This window comes from Panthera pardus, unplaced genomic scaffold (assembly GCF_024362965.1).
Source record: "Panthera pardus isolate Hobbes unplaced genomic scaffold, ASM2436296v1 HiC_scaffold_7, whole genome shotgun sequence".
Taxonomy (NCBI): domain Eukaryota; kingdom Metazoa; phylum Chordata; class Mammalia; order Carnivora; family Felidae; genus Panthera; species Panthera pardus.
The window spans coordinates 19701807-19723515 of NW_026527002.1; the positions used below are offsets into that span (position 1 = coordinate 19701807).

Below are 21709 nucleotides of genomic sequence, written 5' to 3' on the forward strand. Positions count from 1 at the left end.
TCGGATGCTCAACCAACTGAGCCACGCAGGCGCCCCTTCTTTCAGAACATTTTAATAATTAAAAGCATTGCATTCAGAATCAGAGAAACCTGGGTTCAAATTCTAGTTCTATCATTTTCTGTGTGACTGAGCAAGTTATTCAATCTTTCTGAGCTTCTTTCTTGAATTTCAAATGAGAAAAAAATGCCATTAAATAGTTATTTATCAATTGCTTAGCATGTATGGGTTTTATCCTATTTCATTTTTCTATAATTCTAAGAGATTGGTACGGTTATTGATGCAGCTTAATGATGAGGAAACTGACGCACAGAGAGATTAAGGAATTTGCAAAGTATTTTATTCAATCCTCAGGGCAATTCAGCAACATAGTATCTATCAGCATCTTCACTTTAAAGGTGTGGAAACCAAACACAGAAAGGTTGAAGAATCTCCCCATCCTTACATGGCTAGTATGTGGCAAGCCTGGGGTGAAAATCTAGGCGGATTGACTTGAGAGCCTCTGAGCTACAGCACTGTGTAGACACAGCATTATGCCTGTAACCCAGCCGTATGAAAAAAATGAAGAAACAATGCACCACTGACAGATACAGATACAATCTCTCCAGCTCTCTTCCTAAGGAGGTGGTGAGTACGCTTCAGTGTTTCCCTACATGAAATAAAGCAGCAACTGGCCGTGGTGCTCGAAAAGAACAAACTCTGAAATGGATTGGGTTTCATTTGGTTCTGCTCCTTGTTGACTGAGGACTTTGGGCAAATCACTTCATCTGTAAGCCCAGTTTCTTTAATTAAAACATGCAGGTAATAGTACACACAGTAGAGTGGTGTTGCAAGCATTATATATAAAAGATATACACGAGCAAGTGCCGATCACCAGACCCGAATCAAACAGACACCGAGCAAAGACTCCTCTCTTCAATGCCACTCCCTTCATCTCTCTATTGGATTTAAAGGAGAAAAAAAAAAAAAAAAGTCCCACATGCAAGCCTCAAAATCACGCAGAACAGCTTTTACTTAACAGGCCAAGCCAGACCGATAAGCAGGTTGTACACTGCACAAGAGCACCCAGCCAAAGGAGCAAGGAGAGGCTGAAATGTAGTCCACACCCTGCTTAGAGAAAGGACCCTCTTACTCTTCACACAAACATAACTGCTGTTCTTAAAGTGCCCAGCCTAGGGGTGCCCGGGTGGCTCAGTCGGTTAAGCGTCCAACTTTGGCTCAGGTCATGATCTTGCAGTCTGTGAGTTCAAGCCCCACATCGGGCTCTGAGCTGTCATGAGCCCAGCATTGGGTTCTGTGCTGATAGCTCAGAACCTGAAGCCTGTTTTGAATTCTGTGTCTCCCTCTCTCTCTCTCTCTCTGCTCGTCCCCTGCCTGCTCATGCTCGTGCTCTCTCTCTCTCTCTCTCTCTCTCTCTCTCTCAAAAAAAAAAAAAGTGTCAAGCCTTTGCAGCTGCACCCCCCCCCAAAAGTGTTTACATTAATTCAATTTTAGACTACCTTCCTAGAAGTATTTGGGAAGCCAGACGAATTCTCCAAGGAAACTGGGTTTTTATGTTGCTAATTTATGAACTTGGATGAAGTCAGGCTGCAACTACTGGAATGAATGGAAACCTGAAGTAGCCTCCAGCATGCCTTACCGAGTTTTTCTCTGTTGGATACAATCGAATGAGAAGAAGTGTACCATAAATCATGGAATTGGGTAATTAAGATGCTTATTTTCATCAAGTTCTTAAAAGTTCAACATCACTAGATGAATAACATCCCTACACAGACATAGATGCCAGACATTCATTCATCTTGTAAAGAAGAAAAGGGGGTTGCTTTGTATGATCTAGAAGGGAAAGGAGAAGAGACAAGAAACTGACTTTTTCAACATATACTCAGTGCTGGACTCTGTGGTAGGAAATATCAGAAAACTTCCCTAATACAGTCCTCAAAATCAAAACTACAAACACAAAATATTGGAAAGCTTAAAACTGGAGATTGAGGACGGAGGAAAGAGACACTGGCTTCCCATTTTTTAACCCGTCTGCAGTATTTTGTTTTTTCAACCACATGTGTTTTATGTAATTACATTTGTAACCAGATGTGACTGACATTATCACCAATTTTACCATGAGGAAACCAAAACTCAATATTAGCTTTTTTTTTTCTTTCCCAAGGTCACACAGTTAGAAACTTGATGGCTCTGGTACTTTTCTTTGAAAATAACACCGTCTTTGACAAAGGAGTTTGAGGGGAGAGGGGAGAGAAGGCCAAGAAGTTCATTGTTGGGACCCCTGTTTTCTCACTAACACAGAATCTGGGATGTCCAACAAGAAAAACAAGATGAGAGTAAGACAAAATACTTGAAGAAAAGAATTTTAAAAAATGCAACCATGCTGGGGCACAGGAAAGGAAGCTGAGTAGGGCCAAGGAAATGGATTGCTCAGCAAAGATGAGGGCCTGCTAAGATTGGAACTCATAAATTTGTAATGGGGCCAATCAGCACAATTATGTAATTTTTGCCCATAGTGCTGGAGAGTCCAGAGTCCGTTGATTCAGGATTGGCAAGACTTATGTGGTGCTAAGCAAGGGCTTTAAATTCTTGAGGGGACTTGCAGTTTGAAAGCAAGTAAGACGGCAGGCCGGGGGGGGGGGGGGGGGGAAGGTGCCTCCCCACCCCACCTCTGAGAATGCACTTAAAGCGAGCAAAATTAAAAGGAATAATGCCAGCAAAGAGGAATGGAAAGACTAACACCAAACTTCATGAAAAGAGCAAAGTGGATACGCATAATACGCATATTATGAGCAGATGAGCAGATACCACCTTGGAGAAGACCCAACCTGCCCCATGGACCCTCCATGAGGCTCCACAAGGTTGTGAGCTCGAAGTCATCAGATGCGGCAGAAGCCCCAGATGAGGAGGAAGCTGAGGTTTGAGGGAGAGAAAATTGTACCAGTGGATCCTTCCATTCTCATATTCACTCACCTCCACCCCCATGTCAGAGCCCAGACATTCTCCAGAACGTTCTCCTCTAAAGAAATTGGAAGAAATTCAAAAAGCTAAGCTTCTACTCTAGATTTTGACAACGGAGACTAACCCCCCCATGTTTGTATGGGGGTGAGGGTGGAGCACATAACCTGAAAGATGCTAGACTGAGTCTTGTCAGCCTGTAAAGCCCAGAATAAATGAACAGAAAAACTAACCCTTAAAATCAAATGGCAAAATGTGAGGCATAGAAACAAAATTAAAAAAAAAAAAAATCTAATTATATACACAGATCTGAGAAGATATTACTACGTAAAAAGTCATCAGGAACGAGGCGCCTGAGTGGCTCAGTCGGTTGAGCATCCAACTTTGGCTCAGGTCACGATCTCATAGTTCATGAGTTCGAGCTCCATGTCAGGCTCTGTGCTGACAGCTCAGAGCCTGGAGACTGCTTCGGATTCTATGTCTTCCTCTGTCTCTCCTCCCTGCCTCCCTCCGCACTCATGCCCTGTCTCTCTCTCTCTCTCAAAAGTAAATAAACATTAAAAATTAAAAAAAAAAAAGACATCAGGATGTTATGAAAAGGGAACACTCAGAATACAACAAAGAAAAAAGTTATTCTCAAAATAAAAAGACAATTTACATAAAGAATAGAAAACAAAGCATGGAAGAATCTCTCAGAGCGAAGGACATAGGAAATACAAGAGAACAAATGAAACATATAGGCAACCAGTCCATAAGTTCCAACAACAGATTAGCAGGAATCCTGGAGAGAGCATGGAAAATGGAGACAGTGCGTAAAGCTATAGCGGAAGAAAACCTCCCTGGAGTTTAAGACATACGTGTGAGATTAAGACGGTTCAGAGAGTGCCTAATGTAATGAACGAACAAAGCCCTAGGCCAAAACATTCATTCATCTGTTCATTCCTTCATGCAACAAACGCTGTGCATTGCTTCAGATGGTGGGGATGCGGTTATGATATAGACAGCTGTAGTAACTGTTCTCAAGGAGCTCATAGTTTAGAAACAGAAGACAAGAGCAGAGCACGTATTTAAAGAAGATAACTTCAGCTAGTGGTAAGTGCTACGAGGAAATTAAGGAGGAGTAATGCAATAAAGGGGAGAATGGGTTCCCTTAGGTTGGGTAGAGAGGGAAAGCCTCTCTGAGAAAGTGACATTGGAAGGGTCCAGCCAAGACAAAATTGGATGGTAAAGCATTCCTTATGAAATTTCAGAACACCTTGGATAAAAAATTTCCTAAAATCATCCAAATAAAGTTGGCTACAGAGAAATGAGAGCTAGGCCTGGAGTTAAATTTCTTACCAGCAACATTAGATGCTAGATGACAAAGCAGTGGTTTCAAAGTTCTCCGAAAAGCAATTTATAATTCCATACCCACTCAAACTATCTTTAAATGTGAGAGAAAGAATAAAGATGCTTTAATACATTTACAGGATCAAAAAGTTTTTCTTCCCATGGGCTCTTTCCTAGGGAGGTATCTGGGTATTTTTCTCTAGCAAAACAAGGAGTTAACAAATAAATAAACACACAAACAACTAAAAAAGTGGATACAACTGAGAAACATGAAAGGAAGGTTCCAGAATATAAATTACGCCTAGGAAGCAACTAGCCCAACTGAAATAAGATTACAGAAAAACAAGAATTCAATAAAACAAAGTATGTTGAGAACTTAAAAAATAATATGAGTATGGTAAAGGCTAGTAGTCGGGGAAAGAAGAATAGGCCTTTAGAACTCAAGGACAGGGGACACCTGGCTGGCTCAGTCAGCTGAGTGTCCAACTCTTCATTTTGGTTCAGATCATGATCCCGTGGTTCACGAGATCGAGCCCCGTGTCAAGATCTGCTGACAGCAAGAAGCCTGCTTGGGATTCTCTCTCTGCCTCTCTCTCTTGCTCTCAAAATAAATAAACTTTAAAAAAAAAAAAAAAAGAACTCAAGGACAGACAACACAAGTAAGCTGTGGTCTAAATGTACAATTTTAAGCAGATTTCCATCCCCACTCTAGTTAGTGGATGACTACTTTTTCCCTCATGCCTTTATTTTCTGGAGAAAATAAACCAAAGTCTACGGATGTAAGAACATCACATATAAAGAAGACCTTTGGTGAGATGCTAGAATGATGGCAGGGGAATTAGGTAAAAGTCTACAGAATGAACAGAAGGACCCAGGTCCCTTCCCACCACCATCCCACTCCCAGCCCTAGAACACCAGGAGCTAGGCTTACAACCCTGAATCTATCTCAACACAGCTCCAGCCGAGAAACAGGAGAACCCTTCTCCTGAGCAGCCAAAGCACTCCAGAGGTAAGGCCTCAAGTTCTGACATGCATTACCCCAATGAAAACGCCAGCTCCCCATCTCCCATTACCTACGGTGAGATCCACCAAATGACAAGCTCTACTGTCAGACCAGAGCACTGACCTAGCTTTTTAAATGCATGTTCTTTAATACTAAGAGAAAGCTAAGGATCACCAGAAATGTAAGGGAAGCTTCCAACATAATCAGGACAGCAAAATAAATAGAAAGCAGGCACTCAGAGGACATAGACAATTCAGGAAGAAAAACAAACTCTAAATAATGTTGGAGAAGTAAGAGAAGGGATTCCACCTATGAAGCCAGAGGACTAGAAGCAAAAAAACAATCAAAAATTTGGATGTTAAAAATACAGGGGCACCTGGGTGGCTCAATTGGTTCAGCTTAGGTGATAATCCTGCAGTTCGTGAGTTCGTGAGTTCAAGCCTCACATTGGGCTCTGCTGACAGTGCGGAGCCTGCTTGGGATTTTTTCTCTCTCTCTGCCCCTCTTGTGCACTCTCTCTCTCTCTCAAAAATAAATAAATAACTTTTGAAAAAATACAATATTCAAAATAAAGATTTAGCAGAAGACTGAAAAAAATAGAGCTGAAGAAATCTTTCCAAAAGTAGCACAAAAAAAGTGTTTTATACAATATAGGTGAAAAAGAATACTAGAGAATCAATGAAGGACAGAGAAGAGAAAAAATGATGAGGAAAAAATATCAAAATTTAAGTAAAAAATAAAAACAAAACTCAAGGACAGTTTCCAGACATTAAAAGCTCACGTAAGTGCTCGGAGCAGGGGGTGGGAGGGGTGGAAACCCACTCCAAAGTATATCATGATGAAATTCAGGAACACCAGGAGTAAACTGGAAGCTCCTAGAAAGAAAAAATAGGGTACGTACAAAAGACTGGGAAAAAGAAAGGCCAGATTTCCCACAATAGCAAGCGAAATTAGATGACAATGGAGTAATAAAATTGAGTGAAAATGATTCATCCAATCTAAAATTCTTTACCCAGCCAACTTGGCAATCAAATATAACAGCTTTTTTTGAAAAGCTATTTCATGAACAATATTCAGAAAAAAAAAAAAAGTTACAGCCTTTATAGCCTTCCTGTAGCTACTGAGGGATGTGCTCTCACAAAATGAGGGACGAGCCAAGGAAGAGGCATGTGAGCTCAGAGGAACAAAGCATCCATACAGAGGCAAACGGGATTCCAGGGAGCCGACCGGGCGCAGCTAGGACTCTGATTAGATGACTCCAAGGGGTGGGAAATGGAATCACGAGGTTATCAGACAGGAGAAAAATCACAGCGAGATAGTTTGAGCCCTTAGAGAATGTAGGAAGCCAGACACACATTCAGAGAGAACAAAGGAAATGAAAATAAAACAATTATGAATTCCAGGAAAATCAACGTTGTACACAAGAAGAAATCTAATCATGACATACTGCTTGTGCCTCAGCAGTTAATAATACTGGCAGGATCAAGCATAAGAATATCCAAGAAGGATTTGACCACAATATATGAAGGGAAAACTGAACTCCTCATTTATCAAGATAGGAAGTCATACATAATGTCTCAATTTGGTTAATTTACACATTATGTCTTGAAAATACAGAGGTAAATACCAAAAGAGTATTTGTGATGACTGATAACAATAGCTAACTTCCAGTGAGCGCTTACTGTGTGCCAGGCACCAAGGTGAGAGCTTTACACGTGCTACTCATGCTGTCCCCGCCTGCAGCCTCTAAGGTGATTTTTATTGCTGTAGATGAAACGTTTGGGTCCCCGCAGCATTCATAGGTTGAAAACTAACCCCCAGTGTGATGATATTTGGAGGTTGGGCCTTGGGGAGGTGATTAGGCCATGAGGTTGGAGCCCTCATGAATGGGATGAGTGCCCTTATGAAAAGGACTCTAGAGAGATGCCCTACCCCTTCCACCATATGAGGACACAGAGAAAAGACCGCCATTCATGAATCAGGGAGGGGAGCCTCATAAGACACCGAATCTGCAGACACCTTGATCACGGGCTTCCCGGCCTCCAGAACCGTGAGCAATAAATTTCTGTTGTTTCTAAACCACCCAGTCTATGATACTCTGTTACACCTGAAGGAACTAAGGCATTATTATCATCACCCTATTTTACAGAGGATACTGAGGCTTACAGTTAAGCAACTGGCCAAGCAAAGTGAAGATGCAAATTCAGATTTAACTCAAGAATCTGGGCTCCTATTCTAAACTGCCCTTAAATTTTTAAAGATTTTATTTCCTATGCCATTGTAATAGGCACGGAAAAGGAGTTGTGTATCAGTACATGCATTGCCCAAACCCACATCTCTTGGTGAAAAAAAGACTCCTGAGACAAGTGACCATATTCTGTCATCCAAATAAGCTCTGATTGGCAGTTCCTCCTTTTTTCTTTCTGATATTCTAGGTTGGCTAAGTGAAATTAAAGCTCTTCTTGTTCAAAGTTCAAGTGGAACATTTTATAAGATAAAACTCCACTGAAAATCAAAAGGATATGGTGCTCGTTGATACCAAGCACCAAAATCTAGGCACTGAAATTCTGTCCAATAAGTAGATTCTAATAACCCCAATGTGCTCAAGAAATATAAGTTATGGTTGTCATAGCTCTCAAAGAAGAATTTTCCACCTTCCTTTGGACAGGGTGTGGGAAACTGACCCTCAGATCCATTGCTGGTAAGGGTACAAATTTATACAACACCCGGGGAGGCAATATTCAGTGCAATCTCATTTCTGGGAATCTATCCTACAAATACATGGCACACAGGAGAAGTGATATAGGCATGAGATTATTTTTTGCAGCATTATTTTTAATGACTGAAGATTGGAAACCGCCTGTCAAATGGGGACTGGTTAAATTACAAAACAGAATTAAATGAAATGTTACATAGCAGTTAAAAGGAATGCAAACGGCACAGACTCTGAATTCTCTGGGGTGAAGTCTGAATTAAGTTTGATGTAACATCCAGCACAGCCACCCTGGGTCATAAAATCTTCAATTTTCAAGGATTTAGTCATCTGCTTGTTTAGCGTAGCCATTATTAAAAGTTAAGTTATATAGGGAGGCCTGGGTGTCTCAGTCAGTTAAGCGGCCGACTTCAGCTCAGATCATGATCTCACGGTCCGTGAGTTCGAGCCCCGCATCGGGCTCTGTGCTGACAGCTCAGAGCCTGGAGCCTGTTTCAGATTCTGTGTCTCCCTCTCTCTGACCCTCCTCCATTCATGCTCTGTCTCTCTCTGTCTCAAAAATAAATAAACGTTAAAAAAAATTTTTTTAAGGTAAGTTATATAAACTTACAGTTAAATAAATAATACAAAGATAATAAATACTCAATTCATTACCTCCTAATTATTTTATTATACTACTCTCTACGTCTTCACCAGGCTCTTTAAGTCTAAATACCTCCTTGATAGAAATATTATATAATGGTACGTGACTGGGCATCTCCTCCCAGCTTGGTGTTCAGTATCTTCACGCGGTTAGCTTGAAATCAGCGTCAGTGGGGATAGTCAGATCTCTGAAATCGGCAAATGCTACAGGTTGGAACTTTTTTCTTAGCTGTGTGTTACATATTATCAGCATTACCCCCAGTACGTGTGTTCTGTACCTCAGTTTTGCCATCTGTAAAACCAAGATAATCATAGAACCTACCTGATAGGGTTGTCATGAGGATTAATGAGTAAAGCATCGGAGAGTGTCGATATAAGGGTAGGCTAGGCTCTGTATTATTATTACTGGCACAGAAAGATCTCCAAGCTATATTGTCATATATTTTTTAAAGCTGGGAAAGCATATATAGAATGCTACCTTTTGGCTATAACACAGGTAAAACTTTAAATACATGTTCATAGTCTCTTCGATAAAGAAGCCTTGGCAGGACATGTAAGAAATGAATTAAAGTGCCTGCCTCGTTTGTCTCTGACGGGGGGGATGAGGTGGAGGACTTGGGTAAGAGCAAGACTTTTCGTTCCCGTTACATTGCCACTGAGCTTTATGTTCTTCGACTACGTGAACATATTAGCGACTCAAAACATTGCATTATAAAGAAGAATCATTTCCTTTAACCCAACAAGCATCTCCTCCTCATCTGTTACAACCAAAATACTAGGAGACACTCTGTGAGGGTCAAAAGGGGCATGAACCAAGGAGGGACCAGGGCCGCTGCCTTCCATGAGTGCATGCCCCCCCCCCCCCGTGCCCCCCCAGGAGACGAAACGTGCACAGGAGACCCGCCTAGAGCAGGAGACGGTCCAGCCCTGGGTACCAACACTACAGGGCTTTGCACTCAACTCATGATCAGGACGATACAAAATGGCTCTTTCAGGATACTTACCCTGTTGTATATGGGATGTTTATGCCCCCTAGATTAATACTTTCACATCCAACGATAAACAGGGTGGAAAAACACAGTAAAGATACACCACTGCAGATCATGGCTAGTTTCGCAGATTCTCTTGCACCAAGTTTCAGTTTTTTTATAATGTAGCCTCCCAGGACAATCCCCACACCGGCACTGGGGACAATAATAACACCTAGAGAGAAGAACGGAAGGACAGGATTACTCTGAAGGTTAACGTACACTGTAATTTGTTTTCTAATTACTCCTGTTCCTACTTACTGATTAGCACTGAGGAAAAAAAAAAAATCCCATAATCAATAAATCTTCAATGTGTATGATTTTATAGTATAATTTGTTTTCAACACATACAACCAACAAAGGACACATATCCAGAATGTAAAATAACTTTTACAAATCAATAAAATAAAGACAAGCAACCCACTGAAAAAGTGAACGAAACGTGAACAGGCCCTTCACTAAAGAGGAAATCCGGCTGACCAACAAACACATGAAGGTGCTCACCCTCATTGCTAAGAGGGAAATACAAGTTAAAACCATAGTAAAATGCTACTCTGCACCAATTGTGTCGATAAAAATTTAAAAGGCCGATGCTACCACATGTTGGCGAACTCATAGAGCAGTGGTCACTCTCTGCACAGCTGATGGATGTAAACTGTGACAGCTACTTTGAGAACAGTTTGCCATTATCTGGTAGAATTGAAGATACACCCATCCTGTGACAATCCTGGATCTATACCCTAAGGAAACTCAGGCACATGGGGATCAAAAGAAGTGTACCAGAGGGGAGCCTGAGTGGCTCGGTCAGTTAAGCTCTGACTCTTGATTTCGGCTCAGGTCACGATCTCACAGTTCATGGAATTGGGCCCCTCGTCAGGCTCTGTGCTGACAGCACAGAAACTGCTTGGGATTCTCTCTCTCCCGCCCTCTCTGCCCCTCCCCTGTTTGTGTACACATTCTCTCTCTCTCTCTCTCTCTCTCTCTCAAAAATAAATAAATACACATTTAAAAAAAGAAGTGTACAAGAAATCTGATGCATCTTAATAGCCAAAAACTGGAAATAAACCAAATGTCCATTAATAGATACATTGCATGTTATAAATTCATATAATGAAAGGCCACTCTACAGCAACAAAAGTGAAGGTCATGACAATGCTCAACTATGAGGATGGATCATACAAATGCAATGCTCGATGAAAGAAACAAAACAGAACACATGACATGAGGGCATCTGTAGAAAGTTCAAGTGCAGATAGAACTGAATGCTTTGTTTAGGAATACATATATAGGCAGCGCCACTACGAAGAAAACCGAGAAAATAAGGGTCATAAATCCAAGATAGTAGGGGGAACAGGTGGGGTCAGGAAAGGATACAGGGTGCTCCTGGAGTACTGAAAACATGCCATTCCATGCCCTGGGTAATAGTGACACAAATGTCCACTTTATGATTATTCATAATCTCTCAATTTTGATTCACATATTTCTGTGTGCATTATGTTTCACAGTTTTTTTTAAAGCTAAGAGAAAAGCTATATTGCCTGCCCCAAGAACCTCATAATCTAAAATAAAAAAAAACAAATTAGACTACAATAAGACAATTAGACAAAAGGCAGGAAGAATACTGGAAAAGAAGCATGTGAGCCTTCTCTGGGAGAAATCAGGGAGGGCTTCACAGAAGCGGCAGTATTTGTATTTGAGCCAAGTATGAAGAAGAAAGTAAGGAGAAGACTGAAATGAGACAAATATGTCACAAGAGATCTTGGCAAGAGCAATGTTAAGGGTGTTGTGAAGGAAGAAGCCAGATTCAGACTCTTTCCAGAACTTGGGCTACAAAAGGAAAAATGGGTATGGGTCTAGAGTAAGAATGGGATTAAGGTAGAGTTTGGACTTGGAGAATGCCATGCATTTGCTAAGACTGGAGGAGACTAAGCATACTTATATACTGACAAAAATAGACTAAAAAGGAAGGGGAGGTTAAATGTGGAGGGAAAGGTTTATCTGATACCAATGCACGATCCTTGAGAAGTCAAGAGAATATGGAATTAACAGCATAGATGATCACATTAGCACTAGATGGGGAGAGAGAGAGACCCCTTAATTCCAGCTAGGAACAGGATAGGGGAGAAGGGGGTGGGGGAGAAGTCAACAGGTGGGTGGTAGCTCCTCAAACTGTAGCTTTTCTGTTTCATAATTTTTCCATTATTTTGCAGACACAATGTAATACGTGTTACAACAGAATGCTTGAAAAGCATAGAGAAGTATGAAGGAACAAACTCCATTGATTACATCCTGGCGTATTTCACTCCAGTCTTTTTTCCATGCTTTTTTTCTTTAAGAATTGGTAACATGCTATAGATTCTTTTTTTACATGGTTTTGGTTTTTTATTTCCGGGTGTGTTTGTTTTTTCTGTATAATTGAAAACAAAACTAACTCTTAGAGGAAAGGGATATTGAGAAATTTTTTTTATTTTTATTTAAAAAAAATTTTTTAATGTTTATTCATTTTTTGATAGAGACAGAACATGAGCGGGGAAGGGGCAGAGAGAGAGAGGGAGACACAGAATCTGAAACAGGCTCCAGGCTCCGAGCTGTCAGCACAGAGCCCGACGCGGGGCTCGAACTCACGGACCGTGAGATCATGACCTGAGCCGAAGTCGGTCGCCCAACCGACCGAGCCACCCAGGAGCCCCAGGGATAGTGAGAATTTTAAATACAGCCAAGGATTAGAATAATTGTTGTAGGAGAGTAAAATGGGAATATGCAATAGGCTTTGCAAGTGGAGAGCCCAACGGGTCCAGATGAGATTGGCTTTCGGAAGTCTGTAGTCTCCAGCAGCGCACACGGTTGGACGGTTTTTGCTCCAGCATGTTCAGCAACCCACATAAAGGAGCAGAGAAGGATTAGATTAATCTAAAACCTGAGCTTTGCCTGGCAACCAGTGTTCATCTTGTAATCCCCACGACAGCCCTGATTTTGCAAAATCAGTAATGACCTTTTTACAGATGAGGAAACTGACAGCTCAGAGGAGTGATTGATCCCACAGTGCACACAAGGGAGAGAGTGTCTCACAAGGAAAAGTGAGGTCTCTGATTCCCAGCCCAGCACTCTGTCCACATCACCACAGATGTCTCTGAGAGTTAACAGGTCCCTGGAATCTTCTAGGTAAATTGACCAGAGCTCTGGGCTTAAATGAGCTGCTTAATAAAATATCATCATCGTTAAGGAAGAGTACGCATTCTATCTACACAAATAAATAGGCAAGACTTTCTCTTTAAAGTGAAAATGACACATTCATGAAATCTTTATTTCAATTAAATAATTTATACTGTTCTAGACCCCCAGGATAACAAACAAAACAAACCTCCATGCTCATAGCTCAAGTCACAATTTAAAAGTAATATAATTGGGGTGCCTGGGTGGCTCAGTCGGTTAGGCGGCCAACTTCGGCTCAGGTCATGATCTCGCGGTCCGTGAGTTTGAGTTCGGGCTCTGTGCTGACAGCTCAGAGCCTGGAGCCTGTTTCGGATTCTGTGTCTCCCTCTCTCTGACCCTCCCCTGTTCATGCTCTGTCTCTCCTGCCTCAAAAATAAATAATAAATAAATAAATAAATAAATAAATAAAAATAAAAGTAATATAATTTATTTGACTATGCGTTCTAATCAGTATTCAACTCTTCAAAACAGCAAATTTGTCACCGGTAAATATGAGGTTATATTGAACAGAGTGAAGACGCCTTAAAATTTTCTCCTGATGTCCCCGTCTCATCTAAATCTCACTGCACTATCCAAACAGAAATTCTGACCATCCGTTCATGGTAATCTGTACATCATTCAGATCTCCAGCTTAAGTAAGAGACCCAAACGTCTCCTTGTTAGAATATCAGGCACAGGGGATAAATAGGGCAGATTTGGTGCTGGGGAGAACGGGGGTAACAGTAGAGCCTCCTCGCTGCCCCTTCTGAAAGCCTGGCTCTGGGGAAACCAGATTGTGCAGAGCCTGGAGGGGCTGGAAGTTGGTTTCCCACCCAGCACCACACTGCATCCTAGGCCTGGCCAACTCCCCCACTGCCTTGTAGGGAGGGGAAATTACAGGCATCTTCTGCTTTCGCTAACCAAAAGAAATCCAAAGAGGATTTTCACTTTTATGGGGGGGAAAAAAAAGGCGAAGAGTGAAAATAGCATTCAGCATTTGTTTGGCAACAAGGGGTTATAAAGGCACTGAGAGCGGCCCCGCCAAGCCCCTTCCCTGGGAACCACACTCAGCATCTCAGCATCAGGCCCCGCAGCTTTGAAGTGTCTGCGAGCATCTGTGCTTTATCTCCATTTGTTTTGTGCATCATCAGGAAGAGGTTCCTAAGGTATCAGAAGAGCCTAAGAGGGGTTGTATTTTGAGCCTGGTAATGCTCAACATTTTTTCCATATAAATTAACTATAACTGCTTCTCCGCTTTATGCCCTTCTGGCTTATGAAAGGCTTCATTGGAACACTCGACTTTCAGATAGCAATAAATAAATATTATAAGATGTAAATATATAAGATGGGATCTCCCAGCAGAAGCTGCCCGCCTGCCACGCACCGTGTCTGCGTTCAAATCCACCTCACTGGCTGGTGCTCACCCCTTCCCTTTGTCCTCAGAACCCAGAGAGCCCTCTTCCAACTGCCTCCTGGCTCCTCAGAGCCTCTGCTCCCTATCAGCCCCTTTCCCAGCCCTGGCGGGATGGCTGTGCAGTCCCCGAGTTTCTGCTCCTCACGCCCTCTAGTGGCCAAGACATGGCTGGGACCCAGGGGGTACAAGAGGGTGGGCAGGGGAAAAAAGCATCAAGTCTGTGTGTATGAGGGGAGACGGTGGAGGTCTGAACTCAGGGACCCAGCCTAAGGTAGTGGTAGAGGATAGAAGCCAGTGCATTTGCAGATGTCTAAGAGACAAATGCAGGCAAGAGTACAGGCCACATGGACACATTCCCGGAGTTCAAATCTCAGCTCTGACACCTACAAACTGTGTGTCCTTGGACAAATTTCTGAATATTCCCAGGCCTCCGATTTTCTCATCTGTAAAATGTGGCTAAGAATAGTATCTTCCGTCTACGGCCATACCACCCTGAACGCGCCCGATCTCGTCTGATCTCGGAAGCTAAGCAGGGTCGGGCCTGGTTAGTATTTGGATGGGAGAATAGTATCTTCCTCATAGGTTGTTAGCTTTAAGTGAGTTAAGAGATATAAAGTGCTTAAGACAGTGTCTGACTCATAGTATACGAGTCAGGACTTAATAAATGTTGGTGATCATCATCATCATAAATATGAACATCATTATTATCTACCTAATATTAATATGTTTAACATTTGCACAAATCAACATATTGACATTATAATTAGGCAAAAATCTCTATATGCTATTTTATCTATAGGATTGAATCTTAAGATTGAACACTAAACTTTTATGTGTTCTTTAATATATAAGCCTTTGAGGTTTAGCTACTATGTAGTTTTTTTTAACATTTATTTATTCTTGAGAGATGGAGAGAGACAGAGCATGAGCAGGGGAGGGGCAGAGAGAGAGGGAGACACAGAATCTGAAGCAGGCTTTAGGCTCTGAGCTGTCAACACAGAGCCCAAGGCAGGGCTCGAACTCACAGACCGCGATATCATGACCTGAGCCAAAGTTGGACGCTCAACCGACTGAGCCACCCAGGCGCCCCACTACTATGTGTTTTAAACACATACATCTCTGTTAGCTATTTAGTACTGTGTGTATATATCTGAATTTAAAGACCTCATAGCAACATTAATTGTCAACAAAGCGGAGGATCCTGTTTGACTTCATAAAAGGTCTGTGAACATCCTGCTGTTTTCCAGTTGGAAATGTTTTTTCTACTTACTTATCCAAGCAAGTCAACATGTTAATTGTCCTACTTCCTTTCTTTCGCTTACGTCAAGCACTATCCCGTAATATTCAATTTTGAAGTTTTTACTCTGAGTCACAATATTGCTTGCCCTTATAAAGTGTAACTTCATGGAGCCCAAAGGTCTTTATGAAAAATGATATTCACTGAGTTGCCAAATATTAAAGCTACTGGTGGAATTTTTCCCCTCCCCTCTAGTTTTTGTCAATATGTAGAAATTATCTGTATTGCAAATAGACACGTAAAACATACCTACGCTTAATGCATGATTTGGGATGCAAAAAAACCTTAAACTGAAAAGGAAGAGGAAAAGATTAGGTGACCCACTCATCATCAAGAATGTTCCAGGCTCAGGGAACTTGAATTGTGCCACTATTGCTATTGAACAATAATTCACTTTCATGGTACCCAGGGCTAACTCCTGTCATGAGGCCTTCCACTGTCTGTTGTGTTTACCTCTTTCTTCCCTGCTAGACTCTCAGGTCTTTGTACATGGCAGGGACTTTATCTTTATGATCTTCATACCTTTCTAGCACTTACCAGGACCTGGAAATGTAGGGATGAAAGAACAAGCTTTGTTATTTAGAATTTATTATACAAAAACTTCAAATGGCTTATTCATTTCCATTTTCTAATTATTCCTGAACTAGGCTATATCCTGTTTTACAAGTAGGAAATCTAAGACCTCATTCGGGACCAAAATAAGCTGCTAAAGATCAGTTTAAGCCTGGCAGGCACTAAATGATGCCTGAAAAATTTCGCTGTTATCAAAATTCTGAGTTGAGCGTTATTAGCAAAAATGTAACTGGCAAGCCACTGAAGGTGACAAGGCACGTGATGCCTATGATGTCCGCAGCCCTCTGATACCTCTTTTCTATCACAAAATCACAATGGTGCAAAATGTCCCACTGTGGTGTGAACTAAGTTAACAGATACTCAGAATCTCAGATGTCCTCATGCGCTTTTCTCTAAATTCACTGACCCTATGTGTTTCACATCCAAAGTTTTCTTTAGTTATGTTGAAAAATAAATGGTTTGCAAACGTAAGTCAGTAAGAAATAAGCCATTGTGACTTTGAGGTTCTGCCGCTGCCTTGGGGGAAGGGAGCTGGGCACGGGGAAGGAAAAGAGGGGAAGGGAGCTGGGCACGGGAGAAGGCGGGGAGGGGAAGGGAGCTGGGCACAGGGAAGGGGGGAGGGAAAGGGAGCTGGGCACAGGGAAGGAGGGGAAAGAACAGGATGGGCATCTGGAAAAGAAGGAAGACCAGTTTGTTCTCATTCAGTCATTCTCTATTTCTCCCTCTCTTTTTACACACACATACACATACACACGCACAGGTGTAGACTATATACCACATACAGTGACATACAGTATCTCATCTCATTCCCAGAATTGTATGGATTTTGAGTTGCTCTGAAATCAGAATGTGTCTTACAATCAAAAGTATCTTAGCCTCGTGGCATAATCGAATTAAAAGCATTTTCCTTTCATAGACTCCAAATCATGCAGCATCGTACAATTAATGGTGTCTTAGGCTGGAAGAAAGATAGCCTCTTTCCACATCACAGATGAGGAAACATCTAACGATGTGATAGAGCAGGGAAACAAACTCAAATTTATTTAACTTTTCCAAAGACTGTGCTTCTAATCTTATAATACAAAACAAATGTTTTTCCTATCATCCAGGGTAAATGAGTTTACCCTTTTCAGCTTCTACTTTTCCTTGCAACATTTTCTATAGGAAGTTAATCACAAGGAATAAAAGAATAAAAGGGGAATAAAAGAAGAGAATATTTAAAAAATCCAAACCTTAAAGCTAGCAAATTTTAAGTGCTCCGAGAATAGACAGCATAGTAAGCATACATTTTCACAAACAATACATAAATCCACAAAGTGTCACAAGAAGCACAATATATCTCTTCCTCCTGCATATCTCAGTATCACCCTTGTGAAAAATCTCAGAAATCCTTTCACAAACTATGATTCGGTGTATCGGGGTGAATGTCTGGTATCCCTTTTATAATTCAGTGGCTGTCGTAAGACAGAGAACAGACAGTTTCTTTAAATCCACAATATCTCATGGCATAACATCTAGTCACATTCTAAAGCAGGGGCAGCAAAGCCCAGAACCACGCCTTGTTTGGATTAGGAGAAGCAGCCCATGTGTACTGAAGGGAACAGCGTGTGCCACCATCAAAGCTACCAGTTCTGAAGGGAAGCCTATGGGCCAAATGGAAGAATTTATAGGAAGTTCTTTTAAGAATCCTCCCGAGGCGGATACGCCGGCAGGGTGGCTCGCCTCACACAAGGCTGCTGCAGACAGCCTGTCTCAAGTTTTGCCCCTCTGTAGCTCCAGTTAGAGGACACAGTGCGAGAAGCAGACCTCTCCGACCACAGCTTCCTCTCCGAGTGCCCGGCAACAGCCACAGTGTGGCTCAAATGGGATCACTTGCAGCTAACCAAGAGAGAATGCTCTGAAATTGCTTGCCTGGCCTTGCTGAAATTACTAATAAAGGCTTTCAATGGAAGACACACTTCTAGAAGCCTCAGCCTCCGTGACTTCATCATGGAGATACAATATAGAGCTCATATTTAACTCCTAAGACAAAGGGGGCTCATTCACCTACAATAACACTTTCTTCAACTCTGCCAACACAGGGAGACACTGTACAGGAGAAGGGAAACATGAGATTCCCAATCTCGGGGATCCGAGGTCTCGGGAGCACTGAAGGAAAGGTAATAGAAAGGTACATTCAGCAAAGAAAACAACCACACTTTTCATTTCAGGTTTTTGCAAAGGCCCGGCTACGATAATACATAACGGCAAATGCCAAGCTGCGTCAGGAAAGGGATTCAAAAATCAAATCAAATTAATATTTCATCTTTTATGGCTTAGAAACCTAAGCGTTTTCTGCATGTAGGCAATAAAACCACAGAGGGCAAGAACAACTCGAAATGATGAGATACAAAAATCAGAGTGTTGCCTTCCATTTTTCACCAGCTCTGGGCAACTTCAGGCAAAACAGCGAAAAGCTTGAACCAAATTACTGCAGAAAAGGAAAAAGCCTTGCAGAGGAAATTTCACAGAAGAATAATGGAGTCTTAATAACTTTTTTGGTTTTTATAATAAGTCTCCAGCAAAGCCCTTGGTGTTAAGTTACTGCACTTTGTTTCCGTTCATAGAGGCAAGGGCTACAGATGTGGGCCAGTGCCAAATGCAAAACCCTCTTTGGAGGCCCTTTGGGCAAGATCCACTTTCTCTCTCAGCAGTTTTCAACTTCTCCCCTTTCCATTGTTGTCCAAATCCAGCCGCTCTCAGAGCTTTCCCATGGAGGAGGTTAATCGTCATTACGCCCACTAATAGCTGAGCCACAAAAACCCGACAAAGCTACCCTCCCCCTGGGAGAAGTAAGCAGATTTTTAAAACCCTATTTATCTGAAATTTTGAGACACACTTCTAAACACCTAACTATACCTGTTACAATGTCTTTGCTCCCCCCTCCAGGGGCCAAGTGCAGATTTGCTCATTAGATACCATATGAATTCTACCAAATTAATTCTAATTTCATGAGGTGGACCAGAGCACCCATTTAATAAATACAGTCAACGCACTAATCCAAATGTTCTGTGCCTCTTTTTCTTTTTTTTTTTAAATTTACAGCTTCATTGAGCTATAATTAACATACCATACAATTCATCTACTTAAGTGTACAATCCAGTAACTTTCAGTATACTCCCAGACACACACAACCAGTCCCACAATCATTGTTCGAACATTTTCACCACCCCCAGAAGAAATTCTGTATCCATTAGCTATCACCCCATTTCCTTCAAACTGTCTCCCTCAGCCCTAGACAAACTCTAGTCTACTTTCGGGCTCTATGGATTTACCCATCGTAGCCATTTCATATAAATGGAGTCATACACTATGTCTGTCTTGCTTCTGTCATTTAGCAGAATGTATATAAGGTTCATTCATACTGTAGCATGTATCAGTTCTTCATTCCTACTTATGGCCAAACAACCCATTGCACTGATATACCACGTTCGATTTATCCATTCATTCATCAATGGGTATTTGGGCTGTTCCTATTTGTGGCTATTATGAGTAATGTTGCGATGAATGTTCACGTTCAAGTTTCTATGTGGACATATGTTTCATTTCTCTGGATGCATGCCTAGAAATGGAATTTCTGGATCATACGGTGACTCTATGTTTGAGGAAGTGCCAAACTGTTTTCCAAAGTGGGTGCACCTTTTGACATTTCTACCAGCAGTGCGTGAGGGTGCCAATTTCTTCCAATCTTTAATTGCTAATATCACAGATAACATTGGATTATTGTCATCTCAGTGGGTTTAAACTCGTATCTCATTGTGGTTTTGATTTTCACTTCCCTGATAACTAATGAGGTTGAGTATCTTCGTGTGGCCATTTGTATATCTTCTTTGGAGAAATGTCTGTTCAGATCCTTTGCCCAATTTTTAATTACTTTATTTTTCTTTTTACTATTGAGTTGTAAGGATACTTTATATATTCTATTTAAAATTTTTTTTAATGTGTATTTATTTTTGAGAGAGGGGGAGACAGAGCACGAGTGGGGAAGGGGCAGAGAGAGGAAGACACAAAATCCGAAGCAGGCTCCAAGCCCTGAGCTGTCAGCACAGAGCCCTACCCAGGGCTCAAACCCACAGACCATGAGATCATGACCTGAGCCAAAGTCGGACGCTTAACCAACGGAGCCACCCAGGCAGCCCTCTTGATACATTCTAGATACAAGTCTTTTATCAGATATAGATTTTCCAAATATTTTCCCCCATTCTGTGGGTTGCTTTTTACTTTTTTGTTGTTGTTTTGGAATTTTATTGGGTTTTTGGGTTTTATTTTATTTTGTTTTACTTTTCTGATGGTGTCCTTTGATTTACAAAAGTTTTTAATTTTGATGAAATCCAATTTATGTATTTTTTTCTTTGGTTGTATTATCTAATCCAAGGTTACAAAGATTTATGCCTATTTTTATTTCCAAGGGTATCATAATTTTAGCTTTTACATTAAGGCCTTGGATCCATTTTGAGTTAGTTTTTACACATGGTGTGAGGTATGGGTCCAGCCTCATTCTTTTGCATATGAAGATTCAATTGTCCCAGCACCATTTTTTGAAAAGACTATTCTTTTCTCATTGAATGGTCTTGGCATCCTTGTTGAAAATAAGTTGATCATAGATGTATGGGTTTGTTTCTGGACTTTCAATTCTATTCAATTGATATTTATGTTTATTTCAAGTCAGTGCCATATTGTCTTGATTATTGTTGCTTTTTATTAAGCTTGGAATCAAAAGGTCTAGGTCCTCCAACTTTTGTCTTTCACAAGATTGTTTTGGCTGTTCTGGGTTGCTTGCATTCCAAATGAATGTGTCAAATTCTGTAAAGAAGCCAGCTGGAATTTTGATGGGGATTATGCTGAATCTATCTAGGGAATACAGTCATCTTACTAACATTAAGTGCCCCAATTCATGAACATGAGACGTCTTTCTGTTTATTTAGGTTTTCTTTTTTTAAGCAATATTTTACAGTTTTTCAGAATATAAGTTTTGTACTTCTTTTATTAAATTTATTCTTAAGTATTAAATTCTTTCATGCTAGTGTAAATAGAATTTTTTTCCTTAATTTCTCTTTTAAAATTGTTCATTGCTAGTGTCTAGAAATACTATTGATTTTTGCATGTTACTCTTTTATTTTCCAACTTCACTGAATTCATTTACTAGTTCTAATACTTTTCTAGTGGATTCTTTAGGATGTTCTCTACATAAGATCATATACTCTCAGTAGAGGTAGTTTTACATCTTTCTTTTCAATCCAAATGTCTTTTATTTCAGTCTCTTAGTTAATTGCCCTGGCTAGAATCTCCAGTGCAATGGTGAATACAAGTGGCAAGAACAGATATCTTTGTCTTGTTCCTGATCTTAGGGGGAAAGTATCAGTTTTTCATAAGTATGATGTCAGCTGTGGGTTTCTTGCAGATGCCTTTTAATTCATCATGTCTTAATCTCCAATCATTTAAATAGTAGTCAAACTAAAATTCATTTTTGTTGTTACTTAAAAATGTGTTGCTAAGTATAACCTTCAGAAAACTCATAAACTAT

General features: G+C 41.0%; 1 protein-coding gene across 3 annotated transcripts in view; it reads right to left on the bottom strand.

Annotated features, from left to right (window-relative positions):
* SLCO5A1 (solute carrier organic anion transporter family member 5A1) overlaps positions 1-21709 on the bottom strand; it is a 150428-nt gene that overhangs the window by 22332 nt on the left and 106387 nt on the right. For all 3 annotated transcript variants that reach the window (XR_008419882.1, XM_019453234.2, XM_053896096.1), the window contains one exon: positions 9647-9845. Coding sequence is in view for 2 of the 3 variants with exons in the window: in XM_019453234.2 (XP_019308779.2) it covers positions 9647-9845 (199 nt within the window). In the remaining variant the exon portion in view is untranslated. The remainder of the gene's footprint in view (positions 1-9646; positions 9846-21709) is intronic.